This window comes from Mustela nigripes, chromosome 13 (assembly GCF_022355385.1).
Source record: "Mustela nigripes isolate SB6536 chromosome 13, MUSNIG.SB6536, whole genome shotgun sequence".
In the NCBI taxonomy this organism is placed as follows: domain Eukaryota; kingdom Metazoa; phylum Chordata; class Mammalia; order Carnivora; family Mustelidae; genus Mustela; species Mustela nigripes.
The window spans coordinates 27,164,558-27,176,985 of NC_081569.1; the positions used below are offsets into that span (position 1 = coordinate 27,164,558).

A 12,428-nucleotide genomic window follows, 5' to 3' on the forward strand; every position below is an offset into this window, starting at 1 on the left:
GTGGTCTGCCTCCATGCTGTGAAGGCCCTCCACCAATGCACCTAACTCCTTCCACCTAAAATTGGCCCATTATTGTGTTTGTTGCAGTTTCCAGCGCATTCCAGTTTGCCGGCATTATTCACTGGATCAGCCTGGTCATTCTTTCTGTATTCTTCTCAGAGGTAGGTAAAGACTTGGGTCCTGTGACCTCTTTAGGACAACTCCTGCCGTGGGGAGACCAAACTCTGTTCCCTAAATATTTACCAGTGTCCCGCCCTCTGCTGGCCCTCAAGGCTGCACAGAGGGGAAAACAGGGCAGGGAGCTGGGCTCTGGGCTAGGAGGTGTCTGTGCCACTGCTGACGCCTCCAGGGAGGCCTGAACCCCAGCTCATGACCCCCGCGTGGAATCCCAGAGGACAAGCAGGTGTCCTCCGAATAAGGGGTAGGCAACAACGTGTGTGAAAGTGAGACTGAGGAGGAAGTGGCTGAGGGAGGGCAAAAGGCCATGTGTGGTGAGCAGCAGGCAGGGGGCTGGGCTGATGCCCGGGGGGCCTGCAGGTGGTGAGAACTACCCGCGGCTTGGGCACACAGTGGGCAGAGAGAATGGAGTCCCAAGCCTGGGCAGTGGACTTGAGCAGGGGATGCAGGACTGTGGGGTCTGCTAGGCCGCGTATGAGCACAGGGCCACAGGAATGGAGTGGTGGGATCGGGGATCACGGACACCCTTTACCATTGCTATAGCCAGCCAACTGAAGCCCAAGTCGGGATCTCCCTGTGTGAGGTAAGAGGGAACGAGCTCCTGGGGACTCCTGGGTCACTGGGTTTCAGTGTGCGTTAGTTGCCCAGTATGAGACTGAACCGTATGGGCAGCCAGGATAATAGCACCTTGCTCTGCCTGTCCACAGGGGTGAGTGACCCTTCTTCCGAGCAGTCCCCAGACCATCCCAGTGATACCCTGGCCTGCATTGCAGTGCCGTTGACTTCGGACTGCTATGGGCCAGGTCTCCCAGGGGGCTGGGAAGGTTGGACTTTTTATCTTGTGAGCAGTGGCAAGTCATTGAAAGATGGGAGAATTTCCCGTGGAAATCCAGTTCTTCCCAATGGAACAAAAGACTAGCCCAAGTCAAGCTGCTCACTGTCCCTATCCGCCCATTTGCCCCACCTCCACGGCCACAAGCCCACATCAGCTCACGCAGAGGGCCCAATGGGGCCTTTCAGCAGGGTCAAAGCATGGGGAGAATGGCAGAAAGAAAAGGCAGAGAGCCTGTTGGAGAGATGCGTGCACATGCACACACACACACACACACACACACACACGGCTCACGTCAACATGGATGCTGCTACCCCACAGGCTCAGGGGGCTCTGGGTCCCAGAGCACAGCAGTGCCTCGAAGGGAAGAAGGATGCTGTGCGAGAGGAACCTCATGAGTGAAGGTATGGAAGTACAGACTATTTGGAGACATGGTCAGGAAACCTAAAGAGTTAAGAGTCCCGAGATCCTCTTGTGGGCTGGCTCTGGCCCCTTGTAGTAGCCCTCAGTAGCCTTCAAAGATCAGTCCTGAATCCTGAGTCTGGGTATGCGGTGTGGTGGGGCTGGGTGGCAGGCAATCCAAGCATAGAACATTCCCTCCGCATGCCTCGGTTCCTGCAGCCCACAGAGTTGGCAGGCAAGCCCGGGCCTGAAGCTCTGGCTATGGGGGCAGATCCCAACATTGACCCTCCCGGGTAGCGTCCCCACCAGCTCGCTGAAACCATTGCCCTTGAGGTGACTCAGCAGCCCCTCCACAGTGCCTGCTTCCCAGCCTCCCTCCCTTTGGAGGGTCTTGCCCTCCCCAGCTCCCTTGCCTCCACTCCCCATGATTCCCTCCCGCAGACACACAGGCCATGGCCAGATGTCTCCTTGATGCAAACCTTGAAAAATGTGTCCTGTGCCTGTGACTGCCAACAAAAATGTTTCATCAGTTGCTGCAGTTTTCTCCTCTATCCCTCTGCTTTGGTTTTATTGACTTTGCAGAATTTATTTCCTAGCATGAATTTGGCATTCCCTTCCTGTCACTGCCAGAGACAAGATGCCTGAGACAGACAAGCCCCTGTGCAGAGGAATCTCAGCCTCAAACCGCCACCACCCACTCCCAGACACACACCCAGAGTGAGAGGAGCCAGGGCTCCCCACCAGCTTCCCACCAGTCCCTGCCCTTGGCCTTGTCAAAGACCGAAGACCAGGTCGGGTGGAGCCATAACCGGGTGGCATCAGAGGAGTAACGCGGGGTAACAGAGGGCTAGCAGGGGAGTAACAGGGCACCCTGCCCAGTGGGAACTCAGGGCTGCTACACGCTGCTCTCCAGATGGAGCAGCCCAAGTCATGCACCTGGGTTTGCACATGTCACGGAGTGCCCCGAAGAACCAAGCATCAGCAAGCGCAAGAAAGCCCCCTCCACCCCTGTTCCCCAGTGGGTTTGGAGTTGTGGGATAGTGTTTGTGCTCCTTGGTGACTAGGGCACTTCTGGTGAGAAGGGCCAGGGAAGCCAGTGTCCCTCAGCTGTGCATTTTCAGTGGACTTTTTCAAATGGTACAGACAAAGAGAGTGGCATGGGGTTACTTGGCCAATTCTGGCCAAAACTGGGCCCAGGCCTCTGGGCTCCTAATCTAGGCTGTCACCACTGCATCCCTCTGTGGTCCTAGTGACAAAAGGTTGTGAGGGGACCGAGACTCTGGGGGAAGGGCCAGGGCCAGGAACCAAGAAAGAAGAGATCCAACCCTTCAAAGCCTTGGACCCCTGACCCAACCCAACCAGCACACCCGCCTCGTCTTGTGTGAAATGAACATCTCTCCTTTGAAGTCTGGCCCCATTTTCCTCAGGAAATACCTAGAGACATGGCTATGGGCCGAGGGTGGGGTCATTCCAAGACTCCAAGCCTGGCAGGACTTAAAGAATGGGTGTTAATTCACAGATTCTGCAAAGGTTTGACCTACAAGGCTCCTGATGCTGTGGTAGGTGCCTTTTGACCAGTCCTGAGCAGTATGCTAGCTCTTGTCTCAATTAAGCTTTAGGGAAACCCAGAATGTGGGTGTGGCATTTGACAAGTTGGGACAGTGAGGCCTGGAGAAGAGTGGCAAGCTGCCCAGGGTCTGCAGGAATGACAGGTGGGACCAGAAGCAGGCTCTGTCCACCCCATCCTTTGCCCATCTCAGTGCTCTGAGGGCTGCTTCAAGGCAACTGGGTCACCCTGTGCTGTGCAGCCCCAGGAGACATGTCTAGACCCAAAGAAGAGAAAGTTGAGGCTGCTCTGGGCTCAGTTTGAGGACATCTGTTCAAACAGGCTGTGCTACTTGCCTGAGATGCTTCTCAATGTTGTGATAGTGGGTATCAGGCAGGCAGGCTGGGTGGGGTCCCTAAAAGGGCCCAAGGTGAAAGCAGGTGCCCCAAGAGTTTCCTGGGCCCCGATAGTGACTGTGCTTCTAGACGGCTCTGTAGCACCCAAGAACGAGCAAAACTTTTGGAGTCCAGATGGAGAATTGTACAAATGCTGTGTGCAAATCATACAACCCCACCCTTGGCTGACATCGGAACCAGCCAGCCACGTACAACCGGGGAGCCCAGCTGCTTCTCTTCCTGAAACTGTACGGGGTTGGGGCCTAGCCAGACTGGGCCACCCAGTAGCAGGGTTCTCGCACGGGCCAGGAGGTGTTGGCCCCATCCCCTAATTCTGGGCGTTGTGGGAGGGGGAGGGTAGAGAGGCCCAGCTCTTTTCCTGGAAGAGGAGAAAGCTGACCTGTGGCTGGCCCTCTAGATAGGAGCCTCAAGACAGTGGTGGAAGCAGCTGCTGCTTTGTCCTCCTCTTCCTCTTATTATTTTATTGAGGTGAAATTCGCATAGCATAACTCTTTAAACTGTACCATCCGGTGGCATTTAGAGCATACCCTGTGCTAGGTCACCTCTTTTGAGTGTCAAAACATTTTCCTCCCTCTCAGAGGAGGCCTGAAGCCACGATGCAGTCACTCCCCATTCCCCCTTGACCCAGCCCCTCCAACCACTGATCCGCTTTCTCTGTCCGGGAACTTAACTAGTCTGGGTATTTCACATAAACACAGTCATATGACCCATGATCTTTTCCATCAATGTAGCATTGTCAAGGTTACCCATGCTGTTGCATGGCTTAGGGAGTCATTCCTTATTATGTCTGAATAAGATTCCATTGGATGGAGAGGCCACATTTTGTTTTTCCACCTGTCAGTTGGTCACGGCTTCTTTCGCCATCAGTTGTGGGTGCCCTCTCCTCTCCAGTGCAGCCTCTCCATCTCAAGGGAGCCTGGCCTGCTGGCTTACCTGTGCCTTTACCAAGGGAAGGCCATTGCCAACTAAGCCAAACTGACCCAGAGCTTCCGCTTTCCAAATCAGGAGCCAGCCCAAGACTCTGGACTCATGAGGGGGTCCCTTTCCCACCTGCCACTTCCTCCCAGGGGTGAGCCTTGGTCATCCCACAGATGGCAAGAAGCAGTGCTGGGCTTCACGCTCTGAGAAATGATGCATTTGCGTCCCCTCTGTGTCTGACGAGGATGCAACAAGAGGGAGCCAGTTTGGCCACGGGGATGCAGCATGTGGGGCAAGTCACGGGCGCTCTCTGGGCCTTGGCTTCCTCATCTTTGACCTGAGGGTCTTGGGATAGGCCCAAAGGGGGCGCACTTCGGGAAGAGAATCTGGCTTCCCTGTCTGCCTTTCCACGTTTCAGAGAGGTGGAGGGAAATCAGGGCCCCAAGCCTGCCTTTCCCCCAGCTGAGAGAGCCACACATCCTGTCACTTCTGATTGCACTTTTCCCTTCCATAATGTGAGCAGCGACTGCCCCACCACCTCACAGGAAAAGCCTGATAGGATTATGAAATTGTCCTAAAAAGACTGAAGAGGAGGAAATGGGTAAGAGCCCAGAGCACTGGACTTCTCAAGGGATCAGGTTTGATTCAGAAGGTGCGAGGCTGCCATCCCCAGCCTGGCCCGTGTGCCCCACCACCCCCGTGGGACCAGCACTGGAGCAAGCCTGCTGTGACTTCTTGCTGCTCTTCCACCACTGCCAAGAGCCCTTGGTCTTCGCATACCTCAGCCAGACACCTGAGGTGCTGTGCAGAGATAAAAATCTGGTGCCACCGTGCAGGCCCAGCTTCGGGGTGTCTGTAGTTATCTGGGAAGCAGCCAAGCAAATATGAGAGCCCTGGAAAAGGGGCTGAAGTTCAAGCTCAAGGTAGTCATGGAAGCAATCTGTCTGCAGAGGTGTGAGCTTGCAGGTGGGTGAGCTGGAAGGACCTCAGGCAGCAGTCACAGAATGCATAGGGGACAGAGGCGGGAGCCAGAACCCTGTGTCTGGTTGTCCACTATGGCAGGGAAGGTGGTGAGACATCTGGGGAACCCCAGCAAGACCAGATCACAGAGGCCCCTAATGTCTTGCTCAGGGGTTGGGGTCTTGATCTAAAGCCAGTGGGGAGCCGCTGGAGGCCTCTAAGCAGGAGAGGGGTGTGATGACATTGGCTTTTTAGAGAAGTCACCCTGACATCCAGGTCGGGAGGAAGTAGGAAGACTGGAATTTGGAGACCATTTAGGAGGCATGGCTCAGTGGCTCAGCTGTTCAAGGTTAATGGTTTGAACCAGAAAGTAGGAGGGAGATGGAGAAAGGGACAAGGGGAAAGAGATTAAAGAGCTACACTGATCACAGATCATCACTGGCAGCCAGGGGTTGGAGGGGAGCATGGCAGTGGAGAAGGCCAGCCAAAGAGGCAACAGTGATGGGATGTGCCAAGCGGAGCTCCTGCCAGACACATGGACTTAGGGGGCTTCTGGCTATGGGTGGGAAGTGCAGCCAAGGTAGCGATCGTCCCTGGATGGGGTTAGGGAGTAGAGAAGAAACTGGGGCCCTGGGAAGCATCGTCGGTATGGACGGAGGAAAAGAAAGCCCAGATGAACAAGCAGGTGTAGCCAAGGGAAGTGGGAGGAGAACCCAGAGCTGCTGGTACCCTGGAGACAGAAGGGGGGTTCTTGAAGAGGAGGAAAGTGCCCAGCACACTAGACACTGCCACACTGAGATAAATTGCAGGACTTTATCCATGAGAGCCGGCATCACTAACAAGGTAGGAGAGGTTCCACCACTGTGGTGAGGCTCATTGCAGATTGCAGCGGGTGAAGTGGAGGCGCCACCTCCAAACCTCCACCTGGGAGAAGAGGGACGGCGGCAGCTGAAGGGAGACATGGGATCAGTGAGGGATGTTTTAGAATGAGGAGACTGAGAGGGTTTGGGGGCTGAGAGGAAGTTCTGGAACTCAGCTTTGCACAGCCTGTGTGTTTCACGCTTGCTTCCTTACCCGAGGGCTGGCACAGAGTGCACACACACAATGTAGAAGGGACTGACAACTGGTCATGTTGTCTGCCCTATGGGTCTCATACCCATTCTTTCAAGGGAATTGAGCACCTCCTGCCAGAATGAAGCCAGCACCAGGGAGAGCGCAGCAGTTTGCCCATGAGCCGTGGTCCGACGGAGGTATTGGCTACTGTGTCTGGTCTGGAGTTCACGTGTAGACCCCTAGGGAAGACACCAACCTCCTGGGGAGGAGGCTTGCTGTGCTCCATGCCCATGGATTTTGAGAGTGTGAGGATGGAGGAGTGAAGGGGAGGCTGGTCCCTTTGCTCCTGTTTTATATCCCATGTGCCAGAGCATCCTTAGCTCTTGGAGGCAAGGTTGGACTGAAGGGGCTGAAAACCTTCAGTCCTAGGCAGGAAAGAGGCAGCTGGAGCTTCCAAGCTCCAGGAATTCCAAGGATTTGGGTTTCCTTGGACCCTTGCTCAAAGCCCTTTGCAACTCTTGGGGACAGGATTGCAGGACAAGGGGCCTCAGGTTGGAGTGAGGTGAGAAACAGGTGAGTGATAAAACAGCCCCTCCCTACTGCCCTGCTCTTGCCTTCCCTGTGGAGCTTCGTAGCAGCCTGGTGAGGCAGGCAGCCTGGGTTGCTGGTCCACCCTCGTTCTAGCAGATGGCACATGCTTAGTAAGGGAGAGAGCCCCAGCGAGGATCAGATTTTGGACTGTTACTGTAATTCTCCTCCCTGTTGCATCTAGGCATGTGGCCTCCCTGTTTCCAACATGGGACATTGTTGCTTGATAAATCCCTGTGGTTCCAGTGGGTGCCCTAGGGAAGTTTGTGAAAAAGGCATATTCCTGGGCCCTGCCCCCATAGATTCGGATACCTGGATCTCCATGCAAGCTCAGGAATCTGCATTTGAGACAGATCCCCAGATGCTGACGCAGGGAGACTTGCCTGCCTATCGAGAAACACAGCTGTGACTGGATCAGTCAGCCCCTCGCAGGCAGTGTGGCCAGGTGCCTGTCTCCATGGGCAGGGAAATTTGGCAAAGGATGCCGCAGACGAAGGCCGCCAGGTGGGCTGTCTCCAAGCTGGGTTCTTTTTCTAGCTTTGACTCAGACTTGGAGCAGCTCTCTCCACGCCCCCAGTTCCCCCTCCGCAGCGGGAGGCTGGGCCAGGAGGTGTCTCCACAGCTGCCTTTGGCTGTTGTGTTTCCACGGACTGGGTTAGGAAGGAGGAGGGTGACCTGAGTCGGACCTCAGAGGATGGACCCCAGGGGGATGAGAGAGACAAGATGGACCCCAGCAATGAGAGAGACAAGTAGCCCATGCTCCGGCTGCTCCGCTGGTTTCTGTGGCTCCGCTTTAGCCTGGTAGCCATTCAACTTCCATCCCTTCCCGGAGCACAGAGGCTCCATGTGTCTTGTCTGCTGCCTGCTCCTCCCCTTGGGGTTGCTGGCTGCATCTCGAGCCTGGCCGGCTCCCTTCTTCATCCCCCAACCCTGCATCCCCTGGACTGCTGCCTTGTTTATCAAGAAGTGAGAGGATTCCTTTTATATGAGGGTCCTAGAGTAGCCAAACTCAGAAACAAAAAGTAGAGTGGTGGTGACAGGCACAGTGGGGGTGGGGGGGTGGGGATGGGGAGTTGGGTTTTAATGAGTGTGATGGAAAACTTCTGGAGATGAGCGGTTGCATGACGGTGTGAATGTACTTAATGTCACAGTACACTTTAGAAATGGTTAAAATGGTAAAATTTGTGTTATGTGTATTTTACCACGATTTTAAAAGAGGAAAAAGGAGAAGTAGCAACCCCAGGAGAAATCCTATTTGGACCAGGCCCTCTTCCCCTCTCTCTTGGCCCAGACTTTCTGCTTCTGGGAGCCTCACAACTGGGAATTTGGAGTGGATGTAGCCAAAGTGAGATTTCAGAGGAGATAAACACCACATTTCAATGTCAGCCCAGTTAGATGGATGGAATAACAACCAAAGAAATGAGGTCCATCTGTGGCTCCACTGCTGGAGAATGCCACGCAGAGTCAAAACCGTCCAGGTCCAAAGGCCAACTCACCATCCAATGCCCGAGTGACCTGGGAAGCCCACTTCATCTCTGTGAGCTTCAGCTTCCCTCTCGGCAAAATGAGAACCACATGTGAGGTACTGGCCCAGGGCCTGGCACTTACTGGTATGTAGTAAATGGCAAAGGTTAATTTCATAAGGAATTGGGAGATTCGAGTCATTTAACCCATCTCCTTGGCAGAGGGGAAACTGAGGCACAGAGAGGCAATTTGATTTGCCCAAGGCCACACATTACTGAGCTGTGACTTCAAGATGTCTTGGACCTCAACCCAGGTTTCTGGAGTTTGTCCAGCAGTTAAGCATTGGTCCCCTATCAAGAAGCCATGTGAGAATGGACATCGGGCTATCACATGACCCTCTCTGTTGTCAAAGATGCCGCCAGGATCCCACCTACTCATTCCTTCATGAAGACAGGATAGGCTTTAACAAGGAGGAGGTGAATTTTATCAGTCAAACCTTTTCGTGCTGTAAGTGTGGGTGGAGATCCATGGGCAGTCAGTAGCTTTGTTGAGTTCAGATGGCTGGTCTTATACTGCAGCCCATGCCAGCAGAGACACCATCTGGTGTGAATTACTGGGAGCTAGTCGTCTTGCTTTAGGAAGGACCTCCAGACACATGTACCGGGGTCCTCTGAGACTGGCATGTACATACTCTCTTTGGAGTGAGACATAGTCCTGGGAAGGAGCCCTCTCCTGAAGGCAGCAGCACTGGAGTAAATTACTAGGGGTCTTAAGGAATTCGTCCTTCCTGCGTGCATTTGTTCATGGACTCAAGCCACACTTGCATTCTGTGTCTACCCTGCGTGAGAGAAATCAGTGTCTCTTGAGCCTTGCTTGGGGGATCAGGGAAGTAATCACCACAAGGTACGATGGAGCACCCCAGAGAGTGATTGATGTCCCCAAGTTCTGCAGGAACACCAAGGAAAGACTGAGCCCAGGGAGTGTGGGAGTCCTTCACGGAGGTGACATCCCAGCAGGGGCCAGAAGGACAGGAAGGCCTTTTCCAGGTAGAGAAGGGAAAGGGTACCGCTGCTTAGCACACTGGCCACACTGCTCTAAAAAGAAAACAGAAAACACAAGGACTTCAACAAGGCGGGGTCCATTTCTCTCTCACGGAAGGACAAGTGGGGTGAACAGTTCAGGCAGATGTGGTCGTTTGGGGCTGCTGGGGACCCAGAAGGCCTCCATCTTGTTGCCCAGCCCTCCCTACCAAAGACGGCTCACCCACCATACCTGCACCGTCTAATCTTTGGGAAGAGGGAAAGAGGAGAAGGAGCCTAAGGCCTTCAACAGCTGGGAGATGTTGGCTGTGGCTGGGTGACCATGCTAATTATCCAATTATTCTCTAAGAAAAAGAGAGGAGATTGGGGGAGAAGGGAGAGGAGCGAACAGGCAGTCTGCCATGTGCAAAGAGGAAAGAGCTTGCATGTTTGTAGATTTGTGGCATAGACAGGCGTGCAGGCGATGAATCTGGAGAGGGAAGTGGGATCGGGGTATATTCTGTATGTCCTGGGAGCACTGCAGTGTGTTAGGGTGTGGAGGGGGGGAGGTTTTTGTTTTTGCATGGATCGTGATGCAAACCAGGAGCTGAGGCAAAGTGTGATGGGGAGGGCATGTAAGCTGAGAAACTCTCAGAGGGTGGTAAAGACATTTTCCATTACTGAACAAGGAGGCAGAGTCCCCGATTCTGAGCTCTGGAATCTTCTCCGCTGGGGGTATGGGCAGGGGCTGGAGAGCAGTAATCATAATCTTTTCTCTCATTTCCTCTCCCCAGACTGTACTTCGGATCGTGGTGCTTGGGATCTGGGATTATATCGAAAACAAAATAGAGGTAAAGGCCAGCGTCAGTGCGCACCCCCCACACTGGCCATTCTGGGAGCCGGAAAATATCCCTCCGGGTGGGACCTCAAAAAGGCCTGATCCTTCCACACTGGGTGCAGAAGTCCCTGTGGCTGTGTTGTTGGGGTTGGAGGGCAGGGGACAGGCAGGTGGAGAAAGTTCCTGGCAAAGGGACAGCCTGAAAATTCTCCTCAAAATTCTGCAAGATTTGAGAAGTTTTTTTGAGTCAGTTGGAAAAGCTTTGAAATGTGTCTTAAAACAAATGATTCCACTCTAAAATGGCCCAGTGGTCAGAGAGCTGGGCAAGCTTGTTTCAGTAGAGTATCCCGCCGCTCTGCTTCCTATAAAAGTGTCTGGTTTAGTAGGTAGGGATGAAAGGCCAAGGAAGCCTGGCTGTCGCTGGGAGTTTTGTACATGCAGGACCAGGACCATGTCCATTGTCCACTCCTTCCTCACCCACCTCCCGCCCCACATCCACGCTGTAGCCTCTTTGGGCCACGTGCTGGGAACAGACATAAAGGGGCCTGGCCCATGGAAGTCCAGATGAACCCAAGCTTGAGCAGACAGGTAGAAGGTCGGGGCCCAAGGCTCAGTTGCCCATGCCGGGCCCCCTCTTCTCCTAGCCCTTCCTCCTTATGGTGAGAGACTCAGCGTCAGATAGAAATAAGATGTAGGCTCTGGGCTCCTGCTACCCAACGGATCCAGCCTTCAGCCCCCACTGCCAGTGAGGGATTCAGAAAGGCTAGAACAGGAACACTGGGGCATGGAATACAAGCCCACTCCCAGGAGGGGATGAGACACTGGGAAGATGCTGGGAGCAACCCCAGGCCGTTGGAACAAAGTCTGTGGATGAGCTTAGGTCACTTAAGCGGGAAGAGAGTACCATGGGCATGTCTAGGAGTGGAGAGGTCACTGAAGAGATGGAGGAGGGTCAGGGGAGACCTGAGGTGGGGATAGGGGAGAACTGATGTGGGGACAGACCTCCTGGAGAATTCAGCCATACCAGCTGCTTTGTCTGACCTGCTTCTGGGACATCCAGGAAGTGGCCCATGGCACTGAAATCCAATTCCTCTCACAGGTGTTTGATGGGGCTGTGATCATCCTGTCCTTGGCCCCAATGGTGGCGTCCACTGTGGCCAATGGGCCCAGGAGCCCCTGGGATGCCATCAGCCTCATTATCATGCTCCGGATCTGGCGGGTGAAGAGGGTCATTGATGGTGAGTGGTCCAAGAAGGGTCAGCGGCGCTGGCAGGGTGGCAGGTGGCCACTACTGAGTCTGGCACTATTGACTAAGAGCAGAGGGAGGCCACGTGGTACGGGGTAGGTGGGAGGCATAACCCTGCCAGCCTCAGGGACTGGAGGCCAGAGCCTGCTGGTGCAGAAACAACAAGCCTGTCACCACTCACTCCATGTCACATGTCCAGGAGCTGCACACACTGCCCAGATGTCCCGTGCAAGCACTTGAGCGTTCGTTCCAACATAACTATTTATTCTATGTCCTGCTGGCCAGCGCCTCCCATGAGAACTTACAGCAGGGCCTGCCATTCTGGAACACCAGCATTCCACAGCCTGAGGGTTTGGACGCACGCCTGCCGCCCGCCGCCTACAAACTCACCACTGGCTTTGTCCAGCCTATTGGTCGAGGGGTTGCTCCCTGTGGGGCCCATCTCCCCTCTGTCCAGCAAGGGGTGCCCCGCCCCTAACCTGTCGACCTGCAAACAGCTCAAGATGGTTTCTGGGAGAGGTGCTGGCTTGGTCTGCATTTTGGCTTGTTTTGGTCAGTGTTAGTGGCACGTGCTCCCATCTGAGCTTCCGTTCCCAGAGAGTGTCTTTTACCTCCGCTCTCTGTTACCTGCCTTTGCTACCATCAGAGCCAAAGGCCACCCTCCCAAAGGAGCCACCTCTTGTGGAGAGCTCTGCCCTGACTTAGGTCATTCCTCTATTTCCAGGAAATGACAGACCTGAGAGTGTCCCCCTGGAAGAGGACACCCAAATGAGAGAATTCTGGAAACCCTGTCCCTGAAGAATGGGGCAGGGTACTAGGATGGGGTGGCCTGGGGATGGGGAAGAGGGAGAAGCCAGCTCCAGGTTCCAGAAGGTGGTCCTTAGACCTCCCAGGACATGGCAGAGAGGCCCACCTCACCTCAGCCAGACTCGACACAGACCAGGCACAGAACCACCACAGATGGGCTGG

The 12,428-nt window shown here is 54.5% G+C and overlaps 1 protein-coding gene across 4 annotated transcripts in view; it reads left to right on the forward strand.

Moving 5' to 3' along the window:
• Positions 1-12,428, forward strand: part of TMEM266 (transmembrane protein 266) — a 112,631-nt gene that overhangs the window by 68,353 nt on the left and 31,850 nt on the right. For all 4 annotated transcript variants that reach the window (XM_059371760.1, XM_059371761.1, XM_059371759.1 and 1 more), the window contains 3 exons: positions 88-161; positions 10,170-10,226; positions 11,313-11,451. In XM_059371760.1, the coding sequence (XP_059227743.1) occupies positions 88-161; positions 10,170-10,226; positions 11,313-11,451 (270 nt within the window). The remainder of the gene's footprint in view (positions 1-87; positions 162-10,169; positions 10,227-11,312; positions 11,452-12,428) is intronic.